At 58.5% G+C, this 20,886-nt stretch overlaps 2 protein-coding genes across 2 annotated transcripts in view; one reads left to right on the top strand and one right to left on the bottom strand.

Moving 5' to 3' along the window:
• The window catches only part of LOC119238388 (S phase cyclin A-associated protein in the endoplasmic reticulum-like), a 120,771-nt gene extending 113,084 nt beyond the window's left edge, over window positions 1-7,687 (top strand). The window contains exons 6-8 of the mRNA XM_037502050.2: window positions 2,351-2,542; window positions 5,158-5,209; window positions 7,564-7,687. Coding sequence (XP_037357947.1) covers window positions 2,351-2,542; window positions 5,158-5,209; window positions 7,564-7,667 — 348 coding nt within the window. The 3' untranslated portion in view covers window positions 7,668-7,687. The remainder of the gene's footprint in view (window positions 1-2,350; window positions 2,543-5,157; window positions 5,210-7,563) is intronic.
• A 5,403-nt stretch (window positions 7,688-13,090) lies between these two features.
• ISL2 (ISL LIM homeobox 2) lies at window positions 13,091-17,766 on the bottom strand. Its single transcript, XM_054692851.1, has 7 exons — window positions 17,675-17,766; window positions 16,699-16,888; window positions 16,213-16,475; window positions 15,055-15,057; window positions 14,277-14,560; window positions 13,602-13,769; window positions 13,091-13,260 (listed from the first exon to the last, which is right to left on the bottom strand). Exons 1-7 carry the CDS (start codon window positions 17,730-17,732, stop codon window positions 13,144-13,146), a joined length of 1,083 nt encoding a protein of 360 aa, XP_054548826.1. The 5' UTR covers window positions 17,733-17,766; the 3' UTR covers window positions 13,091-13,143.
• Between the last annotated feature and the right edge of the window lie 3,120 nt (window positions 17,767-20,886).

The following is a 20,886-nucleotide window of genomic DNA, read 5'->3' as shown; positions in this document are numbered from 1 at the left end:
CCACCTTCTGACTTATCAGCAGCCCTTTTCCTGGACAACCTTTGACATACTAGGCAAATACAAAACCCCATATTGTAAACACAAGATTTCCCTGAATTATGTACACTTTCATTCAGCAAAACTTTTCACATCCCTTGAGCTCTGTTGCCTTTCTATTCAGTTCGGAAAGCTTGAGTAGTCCAAGGTGACATTTGACCACCCTCAGGCCTGGGAGTGAGTGACTAGATGAAATAAAACTGGGCCCTGCTCTCAGCCCCCACTCCATCTAAAGCCTCTCACGTAACTCTCTCCTGGTCACATCCATCAGGTGAGGCTGTTGGCATGCCAGCCTGGCTACCCAGCCCCAAGGACAAATTCTGAGGTTAATTCAGCTGACCGTTCCGCTACGCTCAGGCCATGAGCTACCACCTGCACCCTGTGTGCCACGGGACTGCTGTTGCCCACCAAGTCTGAGTAATGCAGGCTCCTGACCAGCTATCCTGCTCTTGCTCTCGCCACCACTTCCATTGTGGCCTGGTTAAGTCCAGTCATGAGCAGTATGTGAACAGGACTCCTGGCCCCAAAGCAGTCGCCTGCCTGTATCCACATTTGTCTTATGCAGTTCAGGGACTTTAAAGCAGTGACGTCCAGCAGGTCATCCCGCAGCACTGCTGATGACCTCTGGGAACTCAGTTGTTCAGCTGGCAACTGATGGTCAGCTCTGCTAGCAAGGGCCCAAACAGGCCTCTGAGGAGCCCTACCTCACCCCAATGAGGTTCAAGAGTCCAGGTAGTGTAAGTTCTGGGTAGTGTAAGCTCTCATGTTCTGTGCAAACTTACCAGGAGGCAGCACTGCCACTTTGGAGTTGACACTGTGCCTGTGGCAGCCTCTGGCCAAAGTAACAGCCTTTCAATCAGTGACCGTAGCAGTAATAGCATGTTAACAATGAAGCGCCAAAGAAAAATTCGGTGGGGGCCGGGGTGGGGGAGGGAAGAGACTTAAAATAATGGCATCATTATAAATCCTAAAGTAGTGATCGTTTGGCTGTGCTACAAAATCTGTGGCTAATGGTTAAAATAAAGATTTAAATAAATGCTTTATCAATAAAGTAGATGATAGGGCATATTTTTCTCAGCTAATGTCAGAAATGGCAGCAGATAGCCATGTGCTGAATTGTCACACTGCAAGTCTTTAAAATTCCTGCTGGATTTGAAGGTATTAACAAGTCCCTATCAACATTCTCTAAAGGTTTTTGATGTCATTTTAGCTATTGAACTAAAATATGTGAACTATTACTTTGTTGATTTTGTTCTTAAACCAAGCTGCATTATCATCTGAGTGTGTTCTTAAAGTATTGTTAAAAGTACTTTGAAAACTTGTAAATCCCTGTAATTTATGTTTCTCCTGCCTCTGCTGTTTCTTTCTGTCCTTCTGGTTTTAATTTGAATGCAGTCCTGTCTGGGTGTGTACCTGTAAAATTGTGTTTTTCCAAGTACAATTTACAGTCCTGACCTTAGATTTCACAGTGCGCCTAGCCTTCTCTGCGCATCCTCCTGTACCAAGAAGTGGGGTTTGGGTCACCGGCTCTTTCATATTAGAACTGTCTAATCAAGGTTACTTGAAACAGATCTGATTTTGACATTTTTGAGTTTATCGTGTAGGCCTGGGGAGTAAATTAGGAGGCCTTCTCTGCAAGCCCATTAATTGCATTGCCCCATTTCTAAAAATGTACACAGTTGTAAACCTAGACTGCTTCAAGACAACGGTCTCATTTATCTAAACAACTCTCCTTTCAGACTCAGTGGCACTGATGGAAACGCAGATAAGGAGCGCGGGCAAAGAAAGGGTCTTTGGGAGCCTGTGCTCGCTGAAACTGTGCCCGTCCCCCTCCCGTCCCCCTCCCGTCCCCCTCCCGTCCCCTTTCTTTCCAGGGCTTACTGGACAGACTTAACAGAGCCGCATGCAGCGCAGCCCGGGAGCCCTCTGAGGGTGGCTGCGCGGGCAGGGCCGCGGGAGAGGGCACCTTTCTCCAGCGCGAGCCGTGTGCAGAGGTGCTGGCTGCGGCAGCGTGTGTCCCGAGGGCCCTTTGTCGGCCTCCTCAATCCACGACAGCTGCACCCTTGACCGTGGATTAGAGTACTTTTTAAATGGCTGTCGAACTTTTGGAATCTTTTTCACAAGTTAGAAAATGAGATTTCTTTCTTTTCTCTTTTCAAATACTACTTTAATTTAGCTCGGGTGAGGAGTTAGGTTTTTTTTTTCCTTTTTCGCCGTAATGCTCCCTCAGCCTGTTCCCCAGGGTTCTTGCTGACACTGTGTGGGGCGGTCGGGGCTTGTTGGCAGTTGACCTGAGGCTCCTCCTCTGTCTCAGGTCATCGTACAGTCAGGCCGCCACCCCACGGTGCTGCAGAAGCTCTGCCAGTTGCCCTTCCAGTATTTCAGCGACCCACGGCTGATCAAAGTGCTGTTCCCTTCGCTTATTGCTGCTTGTTACAACAACCGTCAGAACAAGATCATTCTGGAGCAGGAGATGAGCTGTGTTTTACTGGCCACGTTCATCCAGGTACCTTCCATGTTATGCCCAATTCTCTGGCTTTATTTATATGTTAAGGTGAGTGAAAGTGAGCCAGTAGTTTAGTCTTGCCATCAATGCTACCTTTTAATTTTTTCACATATTTCTGTGCTTCAAAATTAATTTCTAAAATATCAGAACAGTAGGATTGGGGTTTAAATATTGTATAATTTTCACGTGGAGGATTTTAAGAAACATTATTTTCCAGTTAATGGCATGGTGAGCCCACACTAAAGAAATGTCTTTAAAAGACTGCCAGACTGATGGAAGGCTTTAATTGTTATATTCATCCTGCTTGCAGTCTAGCTGTATGAAATAGGTAAGAATTGCTTAAAATAGTCAATTAAAAGTTTAGCCTATTTGTAAATTTTTTTTACATATGTGATTCATATATATGCACAGATGTGTGTATCAGAAGAACACATGGCTTTTTTTCTTAAGCTAAAACTTGTAAGTATAGTCCTTTTTTTCTGATCCAGTTAAATTCTGTGGGATGGAGATCAGAACTAGATTGGCAGCAAAGCAAAGCAGTATTTTCGCAACTAAATTAACTCAGTCAGCTGACAATAGAACAATTAAATTGGCTATTCTTAAACATTTGCTAATTGCTAAAATGCAGATTCCTTTGTAGTTGTAAATCATTATTTACTGAAAATCTTCCATTTTTTTCCCAAATGTTCTACCATAAAACCAATGTGTTTTTGTTCCATTTGCACATGTAATTAATAGACAGTGCTTTTGTTCACAATAACGAAACAGAAAGCAGAGCTCTGTGTTAGTATCGTTCCCTCTTCTGGCCGACGTGCATCTGTCACTGGTGAAGGGTGTGGTGCCATCCAGCAGGGATGGCTAAAGGTCCCCCTGAGCCCTCATCCCCTGAGAAAGCAACTAGTGGTAAAATGTCCTCATATTAGATGACCAGCACAACTACATCGATTTTATTTAGAAATGTTTCATTTTCTGCTTAGTTGTTCTGTTTTGAGTCTGGGTTCCTTTTCTTCTTCCTAAAAAAAGTTTCGAAGACATTCACAACAGGTAGGGTATGGGCTTTCAAATATGCCCATGGTTAGACTAAATCTTGGTTAAAGTCTAATATAACCAGCATGTGGGCATTTAGAATTCTTCAGAGCCTTAGGATAAAATCAATAGAAGATACATTATAAAGGATTTTAAGACTGATCTTTTTAAATTCCGATCATTCATTCTTTCATTCAATGGATAATTTTTGGAGGGCCTACAGTGCACTGAGCACTGCTTTAAACACGGGAATACAGCAGTGAATGAGACAATAAAAATTACTGCCTTCACAGACCTTTTACTAAAGTATCGGGAATCAAACAAGAAACAGATAAATAAAGGCAACAAATAGCATGTCAGATAGTGTTAAGTGCTGTGGAGAAAACTAAGGCGGGAAAGGACAGGAACTGCCAAGGAGGTAAGGTTCACTTCTTACGGCGTGAGCAGAGAACTCAACCAGGCAGTGAGAGCTACGCAGAGACCGTTTTGCATTTGTACCAACTTAGCCCCTATATTTTCAGCTGCTTGGAAAGCAATTTATAAAAAATACAAACAATAGAGGGCCTCCCTGATGGCACAGGGGTAAAGTCTCGGTGCTATCAAGCTATCACCAGCCACTGCCACATGAGTTCAATGCCCACCAGTCTGCTGACCCCCATGGCGCAGCCGACTTCTCCTGTCTCGCCCGCTGCTCCCCTCAGCAGCGTATTCAGTAGATCTGCCTGTTCTACTCCCCACTCTGTCTCTGGTGAATCCTCTACCCCCTGCACCTCTGGCCTACACCCCAGTGCATAAATAAAATAAATTTTAAAAATATGTGTATTTTAAAAATACAAATAATATCACAAGCTAAAATAAAGATCATGTACATTACTCGTTTTCATCTGGTATTGATCTCAAAGTACTTCCTATTCTCTTCCACTGCATTTAGCACACTTAATGTAGCTTAAAGATTTAACATACACTTAGAACATCTTACAATGCTTATTGGGGATAGTGTGTTAGGTTAGTGGAGTTAAATCACTTTTTTTCTATAAATAATTGTGCCTGAAGGAATGAATAAGTATGCATTGGATTTTTTTTAATGAAATGGTTCTGCATTGTCCCCGTGTGTTAGATTACTAAGTCACCAGAAAACGATATTTTTGGCACACCTGAAGGGAGAAATTCTTTACTGGGAAAAAAATGAATAAAGATGTAAAATAATGGTAGCTCAATAAAAATTATATCTTAAAAGATCAGGATCTGGTAGTTGGTCATAGACTTCTGAAAATTTACACATTATATACACTCTCACTTTCCATTTAAAAGTAAAATTATCAGACTTTAAGGTTAAACGGCAGAATATATGTTGTACTTTAAAAATGTCAAAGTTGTAGTTTCCCTCGTAGACAGCAAGATTTAAAAGTTAACTCTCTTCGACTTTGTAAGAACCTAGACAGCATAACATCTTTTTCAGTTTTTATATTTGAACTCCCAAGTATTCATTTAAAAATCGTTGTCTCCAAATTCAGAAGCATTTTTAAAGCCCTGAGCGAAATCGTCTTATTCATAGCATTGGTATAAAAACACCTTTTTGTCTCACACAGGATTTTGCACAGACTCCAGGTCAGGCAGATAACCAGTCTTATCAGCCAAAAGGTATGTCTTTATTGAGATGAAATGTGTGTTTGTCAGTTGAACAGACATGTTTCTCACCTCACCTTCTGGAGCTGTTAAAGAAATCGGTTTGTTACATCACCTAAAATATTTGAGATTTGTATACAAGTATACTTCGGTGAATAAAGAAATCAATTTTGTCATCAAGCATGAGTGCACCAAGATATGCAGAGAAAATTACAGAAGTGAAAGGAAAGCACAAAACATCTCCATGTAATTTTTACTCACCTCATACACAATATAATAAATGCCAGATAATTACTAAAGAGCAACTTTGTAACACAGGAGACAGATCATTAATACTGGCTACATTTTGCACATAAGTCTAAAATCACATGGGTTTGGTTCCCTGTCTATCTTCAAAATAAAATTGTCACCGAAAGTAGCCTGTATTTTCTACCTAAATTTAAATACTTGAATTTTTTATTGAAAATATAAAATTGGGGCCTCCCTGGTGGTGCAGGCAGTTGAGCGCTGCACTGTGAAGCTGTCTGCAGCCTCTGCAGCGCCCGTTCTAACCTGGCCGGCCAACGAGAATCTCACATGGCGCAGCAGACCTCTCCGGCCTCCCCGGCTGCTCCCCTCAGCAGTGGGTTTCAGTAGATCTGCCTGTTCTGTTCCCCGCTCTGTCTCCAGCGAATTCTCTCACCCTCCTGCGCATCTGGCCTGTACCTCGGTTCTTGTATAAAAATAAATAAATCTTGAAAAAAAAAAAAAAGAAAATATAAAATTGTTTTACATGGAGAAAAGTCATCAGCTCAGCAGAATTTGGAGAACAAAAGATTTAGAAATACTGCTGCAGTATTTCCTCTAGTCAGACTAGAGTTGGAGATGTTGAAGTTAAAAATGCATGTTTACCTTTTTAAATATTCTACTGCCCAGCTTGCACTTGAGAAGTACAAGTTGCTCTTTGTCTGGCTCTCCTTGCAGCATCTCTGATTAATGGAACCCTAATTCAGATTTTATCCAGTTCTTCCATCAGTTTGATAGCCCTTAAGTGACCAGAGGCCCACTCTCAGCAAACCCTCCCTGGGCACTCTCCAGGAACTCCTGACTTGGACAGGGTCACACTGGACACACACACACACAAAGTTATCATCACCGCACAGGTGTTGAAAAGTACATAAAATGGAATATAACTAAAACTGTAATAAAATTGTGAAAAAGTGTCCTGTTTTATTTACTCTCGGGTACTGAGCGAAGTAAACAGAAAGCTCTTTTCAAACTAGAAATTCAAGTCCCATCCCAGTCGGTACCATGTGTCTGAGCCAGAACTGGTCACAGCTTTTTAAAAAACTATCGGAGGCTCTTGAAATAAAATCAGCATCATCTGTAACTATTTCTTATAAAACATTTTTTTATTTTAAATATGATGCAGAGTCCCGGAGGCTGCCCTCTGCCCTGGCCTGAGTCCTATGGGTGGTTCGACCCTCTTTCTTCCCCAACGACCATCTTTCTCAGAGTTGCATGTTTTCCCCAATTGCAGTGGCTGGACTCACTGGACAGCCAATGGGAAATTGGTTTCTGCTTTGTGCATGAAGAGCCATCACTATATTGGTGACAGCTCATAGTATGTGCTTCCTTGGTTAAAAAAAAAAGTTCTCACTAAGTTCCACTTTGCACCTTGGACATCAGTGCACCTTTTACTTAGATTGAGTCCCCATAAAATGTTTCACGATGTTCGAGTCCACTGCCCAGGTGAACCTGTGCCTTCCCAGTGGATAGAGAGCACTCCTGGTAGCGCTACATTCTTAGTGCCCAGGAAGCTGCTGATTTCCACGCACTTGCTGCTCCTGCCTGCCGGGGCCACCACAGTATTTGCTTCGCCCACCTCCGCGGCCAGGAGGGCTCCCAGCCCTCCCAACTGCTTTGTCAGATGGGCTGCTGAATGCCAGCTCAGAGCAGGCTTTACGTTATATTTAAATTAAAATCATGTTTGAAATGAAGTAGACTGTTTTAGAAAACAAATGCCAAGTTTACATACCCATTTGCTCTTGCAAGGCTAACTAAGGAAAAAATACATGAATGTCATTTTATTTTGCTCACCATACCTATTTTCTCCTGATTATTTTCTTGCTCGGGAATCCAAAACCATTTTCCTCATAATGTTTCACGTGGGGTAATATCTGAATATGTTAGCACAAAACAGATTGTAATTAAGGTCTATATTTTTTGTGGTACAGAGATCAGTACTTTGTTTACATAAACTATATCTAGTTTATTTGAAGTGCGTGTCTCCATTTTTATTCAGATAGCAAAATAATTTTGATTTTTTTAACTTTTAATTTTTTAATCAAATTACTTAACTTTTTCTTTTTCTTTTTTTTTCTGGTCAGGAAAATGCTTTGACTCCCAAGACTATCTTGAACTGGCTAACAGGTTTCCTCAGCAGGCCTGGGAAGAAGCTCGGCAGTTTTTCTTAAAAAGGGAGAAAAAATAAATGTTTTGGTTGGTTCTGTACTCAGATACCCTCAATATTTTAAATGGTTCAAGCAAATGTTCTACTTGTTCCTTGAACTCCCTTTTCCTATGTTTCTACTCCCTCTGCTCTGTAGATACGGGGTGCGCTCCGCGTTATTTATAATGACTGTAGATACTTTCATGTTCCACTCTCTAATTTTGCAGGTTGAGTTTATTTCATTCATGCACAATGTTTTGGGGTTTGGTGACCTGTTTTCTGATGACACCGTGTAAGCCGGGTGAAGTTAGGCATAAAATCAGCACGTCTGTCTTGTCGTTGTAATAAAATAACTTATTCTGTTTGCAAAGATGACTCTTGTTGTGGCGCCACGAACTGGAAGGAAAACGTAGCCCCAAGTCCAGAGCGTCGTGGTCGAATAGTCGCCCCGAGTCTCCCGCCATGGCGCGTCCCCCCAGCGCGCGCCCGGGCTGCCCTGCCGGCCGCGTCTCCTCGGAGGCCCGCCCGCCCCCGCGCCCCCGGAGGAGCCGCCCGGGGTCCCGCGCCCTGTCCCCGGGGTCCGCGGCCTCTCCCCGGGGTCCGCGCCCTGTCCCCGGGGTCCGGGGCCCGCCTGAGGCGACGGCGGGCGCGGGGCGGGGGCGCCGGGGCGTGTCTGTCAGGCGAGCCCCGACCTCACCGCAGCGAGACCGGCCAGGGTCGGTCTGAAAGGCCGTCGGGTCAAGATTATTGGGGGCAAAACCGGGAACTGCAGGACGTCCGCGTGTTGTTCGAGGGGAAACTCGCCCCTCAAGGCTCGGGACCCCCGGAGCCCCGGGGCGCCGCGTCCTCCGCGGAGACGCGGGGGGGAGGCGGGGGGGGGGGAAGCGGGGGGGGGGCGGTGCCGCTGGGGCCCGGCGGGAACTGGGCGTCTCCGGACTCGGGCCGCGACCCCAGGGCGTCTCCCCACCCCCCCACCCCGGCGCGGGTCCTCGGAGCCGGGGGCCCCGGGGCGCGGAGCAAGCTCGACACCCCCGCCCCCCAGGAGCCGCGGGGAGCCGGGCTCAGGGCTCGCGTGCGCCGCTTCGGGGCGGGGGATGGGAGGGAGCGGCAGGAACCGGCTCCTCCAGGCGCGCACCCCCGGGTCTCCGGGCCCCCCACGGGTCTCCGGGCCCCCCACGGGTCTCCGGCCCCCCTCGGGCGCGGCCGCGTGGACCCGGGAGCAGAGCGCAGCTCCCCGGGGCTCCCCACCCGCGGGCCCGGGCGCGTGACGCCCAGGGGAGCGCCTGCACCCCGCCTCCCCACTCGCTAGACAAGGGCCGCCAGCACCCCAGCCCCGCTCGGTCCCCGGCGGGTGGCTCGGGGGTTCCCCAAGCTCGGGGCCAAGCCCGGCCGTCAAGCTGCGCGCCCCGGGTCCCGCGCGGCCGGGACACCCCCCCCCGCCCCCCAACCCCCGCCTCCCGGGCTCTCGCACCCGGAATCCGGCCAGGCCGGCAGGTCGCCGCCGCGCGGGAGCAGGGGGCCCTCGGCCGGGCGGGGAGCCGCAGGCGCGTGACCCCTGGCGCCCCGCAGCAGGCCGGGGGCTGCTCCCGCCCAGGGCCCCCGCCGCGTCCCCCGCCGCGCCGGGCCCTGGGGTGCGGCGCCCCGAGCCCGGGCTGCCCAGGGCCGGACCTCGCCCCGCGGCCCCCCTGTGCCCGGGGAACGCCGGGTTCTCCCCTTGGGGCTGCCCGGCGGGTGGCTCCGCGCCTCCCCCCGACGGCCTCCGCCTCGGGCGCTCACTCCCCCCGCAGAGCCGCTTCTTCCCCGGGTGGGCTCGGCTCCTGCGCTCCCGCCCCCGCGCCCGGCCCTTCCCCTCCGCTGCGAGCGCCTGGGCCCGGCCCGGCCCGGCCCGCCGGAGCCGACCCAGCCGCCCTCCCGGCCGCCCGCGCGCTCGCTGAGGGGGGCTGGGGGAAGGCGAGGGCGTTTCTTTCCATCTCTGGAGCCCCTCGCACACCGACCCCACATCTGGATCCCACGGAGTCTCCTCCTGCCCTTTCTCCCGTCAGCGCGCTCAGCCCAGCGCCGTCCGTGCCCACCCCGCGGGCTCCGGCTCCATCAACAGGGCGCTGCTCCGCGATTGGCGCGCAGGCCTCGTTATGGCCCCGGACCCCAGGATCTTGCAGAGAGTTTACCTTTACATCAATCAGACCCATATTTAAAAGCTCCTAATCTCCCCTTCATCAGCTTCATAAACTCTGAATTTCCTGCTTTTATCACAACCCCTTGGAACTTCTCTGCAAATAGTTTATTATTCATTCATGGTTTTCTCTCTCCAGCGCGCAGCTATTCAGTTAATTCCCTTGCTCTTTGGGGGAAAGTGTCGTGTGGGGAAGCACAGCTCACTGCATGTGTGGCCGTGCATGCCCTCCCCTAGGCATCAGTGGCAGAATCGCGCGTTTTCTGGAGAACAATTTTGCACAATGTGTCATTTAAACCCAGTATTTGTGGCTCTGGGAAAAAAAAAAAACAACAACAACAACCTGACTTTAAGCTATTTCATATTCAAAACTAAAAGCCTGATTTCTGTCCCACAATCCATTAAATATTAAAGTTCGGTGGGAATGCTGCCACAGGGACTCTGAATTTCCCAGAATTTTGCAGCGTTTCAATGTGTATTAACTTTTGTGGTAAATAGCCGTAAACCCGTCCCTCTCTGGGAATCCCTTTCCTGCCTCAATGACACCGAGCTATCCAAATTATTAGATAAATCTTCTCAGAAAAATCTTACTCTAGTTAATCTTAATCTAGTTAAGTAACTAATTCCCATTGTCCACCTGTGGCCTCTTTTACTGAACTGACTTTACTGCACAATTGGGCATCTCACTTTAAAAGTTCAGTAAGCACAAGATACAACACGTGTAATTGTTACAGGTAATTTAATTTATAAGTAAATCCCTCCTGTACTATAGAAGATATTTCAAGATATCCCGGGAACCTGTAAAACCGATATTTATTAATGGAACTAGCCCAGCGTAGATCTGACACCTCACCAGGGACCCCTGTAATACAGCTTCAAAGTCAGTCCCTGCGCTGGAAACCCCCATGGAACACGATGCGTCCCTCTGGGCAGCGAGAAGAATGTACAGAAGAGCTTCTGATGTTTTGTAGAGTAAAACAGATAAATGTCGGCGTCCTAGGACTCAGTCCCCACCTTTATCTGGGTGATCTCCCAAAATTCAAACGCAGACACTCATAACTATCAAAAAAAAAAAAAAGAATTCGATTTTTGATGCATGGGTGATGAAGACATGAAGTGTAAGTAGGTAGGGAGATGTTTCTAATGGCAGCATCCAAATGCTGCGGTCTGCGAAAACAAAAAATCCAGACTAATGAGCCATTCATGAAATCTTTTCTTCAAGAACCCACTGTTTCCTTTTTTACATAACAAAACCCAACATTCTAGCTCCACCAAGACTTTCGGAAAGTAGTGTTTCTTGGAAGGTTAGTCCCCAAGACAGTCGTCAGCCAGAAAGCAAAGGAACCTCTCCATTTCTGTTCGGAAGGGGACGGTCTGCGCCAGGGAAGGACGCCTCGGCGCGCCTGGCCCGCACCCGAGCGGCCAGGCTGGTCTTCACGAGCCCCCCGCGTCCGCGCCTCCGGCTCCAGCGCCGGCCGCGAGTTCCCGGGCAGGAGCGCGTTCCCCTGGCTCGGGGGGCACCGTGGACGCGGCTCCCCCTTCCCACCCGCCCCCGTTTGCTCTCAATCCCCGCCGGCGCGTCCCGCGAGGGGGGCTCCGCGCCCGGCTCTGCGGGGAACACGCGGGGCCTCCGGGTCGCCGCGGTCCCGGGACGGGACGGGCCGAGGCCCCACCGCGCCCCAGCTGCCCCTCGGCGCATTTTATTCCTCTCGACCTGACTTAGACGGCAGCTCCCTGGGGCGCCGCCCTCTCCCCAAACCAGCCCCGGGCCCCGCGGACACCGCGGGGCGCCTCCCCAGAGGCCGGGGCGCTGAGACCCCCGGGGAGTCCTCAGCGGCGGGTCCGGCCGCCCAGGGGTTAACGGCCGGCCGGGGCGGAACCTGAGCCTCGGGCCGCGCTCGCCGGGGCTGCTGGAGATTCGGTGTCTCGGGGCGCTTCCTGCGCCCACTGAAGCCGGTTTTCAGGAAAACCAGCGGCGGGTTTGAAATGTCACACCGAGTGACCTGGGCGGGCACGTCCAGGGGCCGCCCGCCCGCCCGGCTCGGCCCGGAAAGAAAATAAACCGAGGACACGCCAGACTGGCTGTGGGCGCGGCCGCGGCGCGGGCCCGGGATCGCTTGCAGGTGATGCCAGAGCAGATAAGCGGCCGCCCGCCTCCGTCTAGACGCGCGCGGTGGGCGCGGGGGCGGGTCGCGTCGCGCGCCGGGTCCGGGGACGGCAGGGGCCAGACGGGCCGCCCCGGGTCGGCAGGCCCCGGCCCGGGCCGCAGCGGGAGGAGCCCCGGCCTCCCTCCGACGGCGCCGCGCGCGCGAGGCCCGAGGGCCCGGCCGGACAGGGGCGCGGGGTGCGGCCGCGCCTGGGGGACGCCGGCCGGGGCGGCTCGCGACGGAGGCGGCTTAAGGGAAAACCAGACGCCGGAGCGCGCCCGACCCGCGGCCGGAGCCGGGGATGCCGCGCCTCGCGGGTTTCCCGCGCGAAAAGGTCGCCCCACCCCGCCCGCCTGCGCCCGCGAGGCCCGGGGAGGAGCCGGGGCGGGGCCGCGCGTCCCACGAGCCTGCCCCGCCCCGCGCGGTGCCCAGCCCGCCCCGGCCGCCCCCCCCCCCGCGCGGTGCCCAACCCCCACCCCCCCCCCCCCCCGGCCCGCCGTGTGGTGCCCAGCCCCCCGGCCGCCCCCCGCGCGGTGCCCAGCCCCCTCCCCGGCCCCCCGCGCGGGGACCCGCAGGCGCGCGAGGCGCGAGCACAAGCGGCGGGGCGGCGCGCAGACACCCCGGGCGCGCGGGCGCGGACACAGGAGCCGCGGGCGTCGGGTTGTTTTGGGTTTTATTTTATTAAGAGCAAAATATTCGTCCCGCTATCAACTGGCTGTTCGCACAATAAATAACAATAACTTACGGTTGTTGGGTGGCAAAGTCTCACACTGTCCGCCGTCGAATGATAATTTAAAACATTTTCAAGCAAAGTCTCGTTTCTACTTTTGTCCGGCATCATGCGCTTTGGGGAGCCCCGCGGCGGCTCCTCCGGGTCTCGCGGCCGCCTCCCCGTCCTGGGGGCCCGCCGAGCCCCGCGCCCACGCGGGAACGTGCCCGGGGCGCCGGCGGGCTGGGGGCTACTCCAGGGGAGGGGGCAGAGCTAACGCTAGGAAACCCCAAGTTCTGGTTTTGAAAAAGTACAGGTCCTGGGCCGGGCCGTCGGGTCTCCTGGACGCGGGGCGCGCCGGCCGCCTCCGGCCTCCCTCTCCCAGGGCCAGCGGCGACGGGGCCGGCGCGCGCTCTCGGGGCCCGCGGGCCTGAGCGTGGGTGCGTCTCATGCAGGGGGCATGCGAGGTCCGCGGGCCGGAGGGGCCCCTCACGTCTCCACGGGGCTCGGCACCATGCTGTTGGGCGTGTCCGGGAGCTGAGAGGACAGGGAGGTCACGTCGCTGCCCGACGAGTTGCCGAGGGAGCCGGACTCCGAGAAGGAGACCTGCGGGGCGGAGACCCGGAGGGGGCGGTGGAGACGCGGTCGGGGTGTCCCTGGGGGACGGGCCGCCGGCGGGGGCGGGGGCGAGGCCTCGGGAGGGGCCGGCCAGGCCTCCGGGCGCCCAGCTGACCCGGGGGACCCCGGGGGCTCCTCCCGCCCCGTCTCCCGCCAGGTCTCCTCCGGGGACACCAGGTTGCGCGCGAATGAGCGGCTGGAGGGCGCCGCCAAGCCAGCCCCGCTCCTCTCCCGAGCCTGGCGCGGCCCCTCAGCCCCTCGCGCCCGGGGAACACCCCTCCCACCCGCGCAGCGACGGCGCCCCGCCCGGAGCCCGGGCAGCGCCTCACCAGCTGCTGGAAGGCGGGCTGGTCCAGGTCGCTCTGGAGCGCGAACTCGCTGAGCGCCTTCCACGGCGGCTGGTAGGTCTGCACCTCCACCGCGCTGCCCTGCACGGCGCTCTCGTGGCGGATGGGGCTGCCCGCCACCAGGGGCGTCCCGGTCAGTCCCTGCAGGCTCTGGAGGAAGCACAAGTGGGCGGAGGGAATTAGGCCTGGAGTTTGCTGCCCCCTCTGAACCCTGGGCCCGCCCCGCGCCCTGCAGCGCGCTTCGGGGCTGGGGACGGCTGGGGGGCCACACGCTGGCCCCAGCCGGGTGAACGGGGGTTCCCCAGCGAGGACACCCTGGAGCCCCGGCGCGGGGCCGCAGGCCAGCCTCGGTGCTGAGGAGGCCAGACAGGGGATGCGAGACCTGCCCCTCCCTCCCCGGCCCGCAAGCCGGCCCTCCCCGCGCGGGCCCCAACCCTGCGCCCGCGGCTCCCCGCGCGCCGGGGAGATTCTAGAAGCCCCGATTTCAGACGCAAGAACAAGAGCGTTAAGCCCCCCGACTCTGAGCCCTACTCTGAAGACGCCCCAGGCGCTCTTGGGGGAACCCAGCGCCCTTGGCTCTCCCGAGCCCGCCCAGGAAAGCGCGCGCCGAGGGGGCGGCCGGGCCTCGACGCCCCCCGGCCTCGCGCGGGCGCTCACCGTCCGGTCGCTGTGCTGCTGCTGCTGCAGCTGCTTCATGAGGAGCGACTTCTTCTTGTCCTTGCAGCGCTTGTTCTGGAACCAGACGCGGATGACCCGCGGGCTCAGGCCGGTCATCTCCACCAGCTGCTCCTTCATGAGCGCGTCGGGCCGCGGGTTGGCCGCGTAGCACGTCCGCAGCGTGTGCAGCTGCTTCTCGTTGAGCACCGTGCGCACGCGGGTCGTCTTCTCCGTGTGCTTGTGCGCGTGCGGGCGCAGCGCGGGCTGCCGGCCCGACCCCGGGTCTGGGGGGCGCGGGCGAGAGGTGAGCCCGGCCGCCGCCCCCCGCCCCCGGCCGAGCGCCCCGCGACTTCGCGTCTCCCCATTCCGTGGATTTCGTTGCGTTGCTCCCCTCTGCCCACCCGTCCGCCCCGGCCGGGGAGGGGTGCGCGTGCGTCGCCCCCGGCCCCCTGCGCGGCCCGCGTCGCTGTCCCCGGAACGCCGGCGGGGCGGGGGAGCCCCGATTAGGCCCCGGAGGCCGGGCGGTCGCTCCGGGGGGGCCTCCCCCAGCCACCCGAACTGGGAGAGCCCGCCTGGGGCCTGCGGGGCCCGCGGAACCCTCCGGAGGAAGTCGCAGTCTCAGAGGAAGAGGAAGGAGGCGCGCCCGGGACCCCGGGGGATGGGGCGTCCGCGGGCCCGCAGCGGCGCTCGGCTCGGGCACCGGGGGGACGGAGGGGGGTCGGGGGGTGCTTCTCGCCCGGCCCCGGGGCGGCGCGGGCTCTTCCCCCTGGCTCAGCACCCGCTCGCTCAGCACCAGGCCCCGGGTGGCGAAGAACCCGCCCGGGGCGCTCAGGGCCTGCAAGCCGGGGCAGCGCCTTCCCTCCCGCCCTGGGGCTTGGCCCCCCAGGGTCCTCCCGCGGGCGCCACGTTCCCGGGCCAGCGCCCCGGCGCGCCTGCTCCCCTAGAGGGACCTCCGGTTCTCTCAACCCGGGAGAAACAGGCCTGATTCCCGCGTCCCACAACCCGCAACAAACAAAAGGGAGCCCCTCCTCGGCAGACCGCGCGGCCGGACCCCAGCTTCCTGCCGCTGCACTCCCGGCCAGCCCCGGGGCTGCGAGCCCGCGGACGCCGGCCGCGCTGCTTTAATTTACATGCCCCTCCGGCATCTCCAGGCCTGGATAAATATTTACAAACAGCTCATTCAGCCCAGTTTCCTCACTACAGGAGAGGGAGCCGGGTGGGGAGACACCGAGGGAAGGCGCGGGACAAGACCACCCGGGCCCCGAGGCCTGCCCTGCTCCAGAGGCCGGTGCGTGAGGTCCGTGCCCACCTGCCCGGCAGGGCACCACCCTCGCCCTCCCCACTGGGCTCTCGGCCCCCTCCTCTGCGTGGCCCCTGATGAGGATGCAGAGCATCCCCCAGGTGTCTTCCTGACCTCCCAGGCCACTCTGCCTCCCTCCCCTCTCCAGCGGGGCGCACTTGACAAAGTTGTTCCACAAACTGGGCCTCAAAACACGACCACAGACCCCAGCTCTTTGTCCAGGAGTCGCCTTCAGGACCACCTTTACCTTGGGGATCCTGGCGGCAGCGCCCAGGCCCGGCCCTAGGCCCGGAGCAGCCATAATCCCTGCAGCCTATCCCCAGGCAACCCTTTCTTTCCACTCTGGCAACTGCACTTGAAACCCCCCTGCAAACCCAGGCAGGCACTAGCTCAGCCTCCTGTTGTCGCCCGCACCCCTGCTCCACACCTTCCTGGCCTTGAAGAACACACATTTCCACCATCCCCTGGCTCGTGCACACGCGCGCACAGGCCGGCCTCACGCCGACCACGCGCAATGCTCGCCGGCCACGCAGGAACCCGGGCCCGCGCCCCCGCGCACTGCTCCACCCTCGGCGGCCCCCTCACCGCGGCAAGGCCTCTGCACCCCGCGCTGCCCGCACGCGCGCTCACGCTTACCTGGCAGATGCAGGCCGCGGGCGCCGGGCAGGGGGCCGGGGCTACGCGGGCTGCCGGCCGCGGCGCGCTCCAGCAGAAGGCCGTGGTCGGCGCGGCAGAGCAGCTCGTGCTCCCGCAGCGAGAACTCGTCGCCCGGCAGCAGCTGGCGGCTGCACACGGAGCAGCGGAAGCACTCGATGTGGTACACGCTGTCCCGCGCGCGCATCACCAGGTCGCTGCTGCTGAAGCCCACCTGGCACTTGGCGCACTTGATGCCAAACAGCCTGCGGGCCCGAGGCGCGGCGGCGTCAGCGCGACCCGGAGGGGCCTCGCCTCGGCGGCCGGCGGCTGCGGGCTCCCGGGGCGCTGGGGGGCAGACCCCGCGGCGCCTTCGGGGCGGGGGGGGGGGGGGGCGGCCGCGTCTCCGGCCGGGGTTCGCGGCCGCCCACCTTCCCCGGCCGGGCCCCTCTGGCGGCGGGCGCGCAGCCTGCACCCCGCGGGCCTCACCTGACGTAGTCCCGCTTGCAGTAGGTCTTCCCGTCTCTCACGAAGCACGTGCACGTCTCGTCCAGGTACTGGCTGCACTCGGCGCACTTGAGGCAGGCGGCGTGCCACTCCAGGTCGGGGGACACCCGCAGGATGAACTGGTCGTGGATCTGGCTCCCGCAGCCCACGCACGTGGCGGTCCCCGGCTTCTCTGCGGGCAAGCGCGGGGTTCGCGTCAGGCCCGGCCGCCCCGGCCCGGGCGCACCCGGCCGCCCAGCCCCGCCGCGCGCGCCGGCCGGGCAGCTCCTTCAAGAGCCGCGGCCGCGAGGACAAGGAGGTGGACGCCCCGAAGGTCCACGCGCATGGAACGAGACGCGAAATCCGAATTTGTTCAGGCTTTTTGCCCCCCGCCCCCATGTTCCGCTGTTCCATCCACCAGACGCGGCCATTTCATCCACCCGTCGTGCGGCCAAGCAGCCGGCGTGCGGGCGCGAGGGGAGCGCGGCGGGCGGCCGGGCACTGCGGACGCACCGCGGCAGCCCCGAGCGCGGCGCGCCGGCACCTTCTCCCGCAGCCTCGGCCCGGCACACCCGGCTTCGGCGTCGTCTCGCTCGGCCTCGCTGGCGTTCGTGGCTCGGTTTAAATACCCCAGGTGGAGACAGAGGAATCTCCCATTTTGCAAAGGCCAAAAGGCCCACGAGCGAGCAAACAAAAAACCCACATCCTTAAATCAAACCTAATTGCCTTAGCGCAAAAGCGAAGCCTGTTTCCCAGCCCGAGAGCGGTCTAGCGAGCCGGAGCGACGGTGTCCAGTTATAAATTAGCACAGCAGGATCTGGGGGGGCCAGGCCGTCCTGCAGGACGAAAGCAATGCGCTCCGGCTCCCCCCAACGTCCTGTCAAATAGACGCCACTTGTAGAATCCACTCACCCTTCATCTGCATCAAAACGAATGCATACGAAGCCCACGCCCCCCACCCAGACGGAGACAGACTTACTCTTGGCGGGGTCCCCCATGGCACCCCGCAGAGGATGGCGAAGGATGATGTCCACCATGCAGAGGGCAGCTGCGCGCGCGGCGTGCGGCCGAGGTCGGGAGCCCAGGTCGCGCGCCCAGCCTGGCTCTTGGCTAACTAACTCCTGCCCCGCGGAGTTGCAGGAGCGATTCCGCACCGGCCCGCACGCAGCATGACGTCAGCACGCACCAGCCCGGGCCGGAGCCGGGGGCGGGACCTGTGGCGTCACGAAGCTTCCCCAGATCTGCGGGTTCGCCGCGGGAGGCGGGGGGCTGGGGGCGGCCGGGCGGGCCGGGCCGGGCCGGGCGGGGCGGGGCGGGGTGGCGGCCGGCGGGAGCGGCCGGGGATTGGCCGGAAGGCAGGGGCAGCGCCTGATTGGCCCGGAGTGAACAATGGGGCGCAGCCCCCTCCCCGAAACCCCCGGGAACCTCTCCCGCCCCGGATCCGGCCGTCCCGGCTGGACCTTCCGTCCGCGCCGCGTTGGGTCCGCGGCCCGCGCCGCTCCGAGCCGCCTCCCGGCCCCCCCGACGCCCCCGGGAGGGTGGGGGACACCCGGGCGTGCGGACGGGCCCCTCTGGAAAGGCTCCTGCACACACATGTGCAACGCCTGCTGCGTGACGTGTGCTGCGACCCGCTCTTCGGGCCCCGGAGAGCCGGGAGAAAGAGGGGCCGCTGGAACAAGACCGCCCCCCCTCGCGGGCCTCTGTGATCGCGCCCCAAACTGCAGGGAGGTTGGGGAGCGCCCCCCGAGGCTGGGAGACGCCCGGGACACGTCCCCGCCCGCCCGCCGGCGCAAAACTTCTCCAAGTTGGAGCTGTAGGTGGGTGTCGCCAGGACGCGTACCCCGAAGATTCTCGCTGGGTCCCGACTCGAGCCCTGACTTGCATTTGGGGCGCGGGGGGTGGGGCGGGGGGATTTGACCCGGATCCGACCCATCTTCTGCCCCTGGACGGCTCGGCTCCGTCTAGGCGTGTTTCCGCCGCGAATGCGCACCCCATTTCAGAGCAAACGATTTTTCATAAACTTCGGCTTCATTTCCCAAACCAACCAGCGCACAAAGAATCGGAAACGCATGCGGCCCTCGGGGTGGCGACTCTCTCGGCAGCCGAACCCCCGTCCCCAGGAAACCCCGACCTCCGAGAAGAAGCTCTGTCCTCCACAGCGCCCGCTGGGGTCTCGCCCTGGAGCCCAGAGCCTGCCCCACGCGCCATAAATCACGCCCCTCCGACCCGGGCGGCCGCTGCTTTCCCGTAAAAGCCACACCAAGGAGTGGGCGCGCCGGGGTGGGGCGCGGGGCCGCGTGGGCAGGCACCGTGTCCCCCGGGATCCCAGGCCCGGGGTGGCCTCGGGGCGCGGTCGGGGCGGCCGCCCCCTCTCCAGCCCCTGGAGCTGCGGCTGCGCGGGGCGGTGGACGCGGCCCCCCTCGGGCGCGGCTCGCGGCTGGGACCGTCCGTGTTGCGCGAATCCCGCCCCGCGGCGGCCCCTGCGCAGGCCCCCCGCGGCGCTCGCGCCCCCCCCTCGCCGCCCCCAGGCCTCCGCCGGAATGTCTGCTCCCCTCACCGGCCCGCGCGTCCTCCCAGCTGGCTGACCGCTCCCGCAGGGCCGCCCGGCGTCCTCGACCGGGCGGGGGCCGCTCTCCCGAGCGAGCCGAGCAGCGCCGGGGTGGGGCGGGCGGGGCGCGGAGCAGCGCGTCTGCGGGAATGCGCGAGGCTGGGGCGTCAGGTGGCCTCCGGGCATGGCCCCCCGGGCCCTCCGTGGCCTCAGGCATCTCATTTTACCTCCTCGTCGGGAAAACTGGGGGGTAGGGGAGACGGTAGCTGCTTCTGCTTTCAGAATTAAACTCTTCTTTGGAAAAGGCTTGAAACAATACCTGGCACGTGGTGAGCGCCCAGCGCCTGGTGAACGGCGTGAGCCGCCTGGGGCCCTTCTCTCTGGGCGGCTTCCTCAGGGTCTGCTGGGCCTTTGCTGCGTGCGCTGCCCGCGTGCGCCCTTGGTTTCCTGGAGGGTGTGGATGTGGGCCTCCTCTGTGCGCTTCATCTGGGAAGTCCGCTGCGGGATGGCCGGGAAAGGTGTGATGCGTGTGGTCTGCTGCAGGTGATGTCTGCGTGTCTGCATGTGCAGGCTCGGGGAGGCCGCCAGCGGAGAGTGTGCCTCCCTTGTCCAACAAGGAGGTGGCCTGAAGGAGGGGCTTCTCCCTCTGGCAACCCTGGGTCTGGCCTGGCTTCCAGGAAGGGCCAGGAGCAAGTCAATCAGTTCTGGGGTGCAGATACAAGGGTGGGGGCAGGTGACTGGGGCAGAAATCCTAAACCCAGCCTTTAACCCTCTCCTCACTAGAGGAAAAATTCCTCCTTACCACGCAGAAAAAAGTGAAACTCTTGAGGGGGAAGGAGAAGATGCTGCTTCTCTTGGGCCACCAGCAAGCCAGGTCCCCGGCTGATGTTCATTCAGTCCACATCGTTTCTAAATCCCCTGGTATTAGCCTATTAGTGTTTTGTTTTTTAAGATTTTTTTATGCATACAACAACTGGAGTACAGACCAAATGTGCAGGAGGGTGAGAGGGTTCACCAGAGACACAGCAGGGAATGGAACAGGCAGATCTACTGAAACAAACTGCTGAGGGGAGCAGCGGGGAGACAGAAGAGGTCTGCCGTGCCATGTGGGTAGCTTCCTGGCTGGCCAGGAATCAAACCAGCGCTGCAGAGGCTGCAAAGAGCTTCACAGCGCTGCACTCAACCGCCTGCGCCACCAGGGGAGGCCCTAGCCTATTAGTTCTTTACAGTCCTGTTGTGAGGTGGATAGCACTGGACTCCTGTATTCCTGAGGAAACAGGCTTGAGAGGTGGACGATTGTCTCCCATCATGTCAGTCCAAGCTGGTATCCCAAACCACACTTCTTTCACTGCCTTCTCTTTTTTCCCTGCTACGGCGGCCCGAGCACCCCTGTGGGTGTGGCTCTGCCATTCATCTGCTTCATTTCTCCAGAGGATCCATTTCAAGATCCCTCTATGTGGGTTTTCTGGGTCATAGCCATTCTTCAGAGACCAGCTCTTAAACCCAACCACCCACCTGCAGGAGCCATTGCTCCGGCCCTGTCCTGCTTCTCTGGCCCCTGGTGGCTCTCGGGATCTGCTTCTAGGAGAGTCGGGGACCACCTGCTCCACAGCCCAGGCTACAGCATACAAGGAAGTTGGGGT

This window comes from Talpa occidentalis, unplaced genomic scaffold, assembly GCF_014898055.3.
Source record: "Talpa occidentalis isolate TD23 unplaced genomic scaffold, MPIMG_talOcc4v2.1 talOcc4.11, whole genome shotgun sequence".
Classification (NCBI taxonomy): domain Eukaryota; kingdom Metazoa; phylum Chordata; class Mammalia; order Eulipotyphla; family Talpidae; genus Talpa; species Talpa occidentalis.
The sequence above is the reverse complement of the archived record's forward strand: the minus strand, read 5'-3'. Positions and strand labels throughout refer to the sequence as shown.

Excerpts from the sequence above, each read along its gene's own strand:
- ISL2 (XM_054692851.1), bottom strand. The coding sequence starts at position 17,732 with ATGGTGGACATCATCCTTCGCCATCCTCTGCGGGGTGCCATGGGGGAC. Across the intron at positions 13,770-14,276 it reads AGCAGCACAGCGACCGGACG|AGCCTGCAGGGACTGACCGG; the intron begins GTGAGCGCCCGC and ends TGCTTCCTCCAG. Across the intron at positions 13,261-13,601 it reads AGCCCGCCTTCCAGCAGCTG|GTCTCCTTCTCGGAGTCCGG; the intron begins GTGAGGCGCTGC and ends TCCGCCCCGCAG.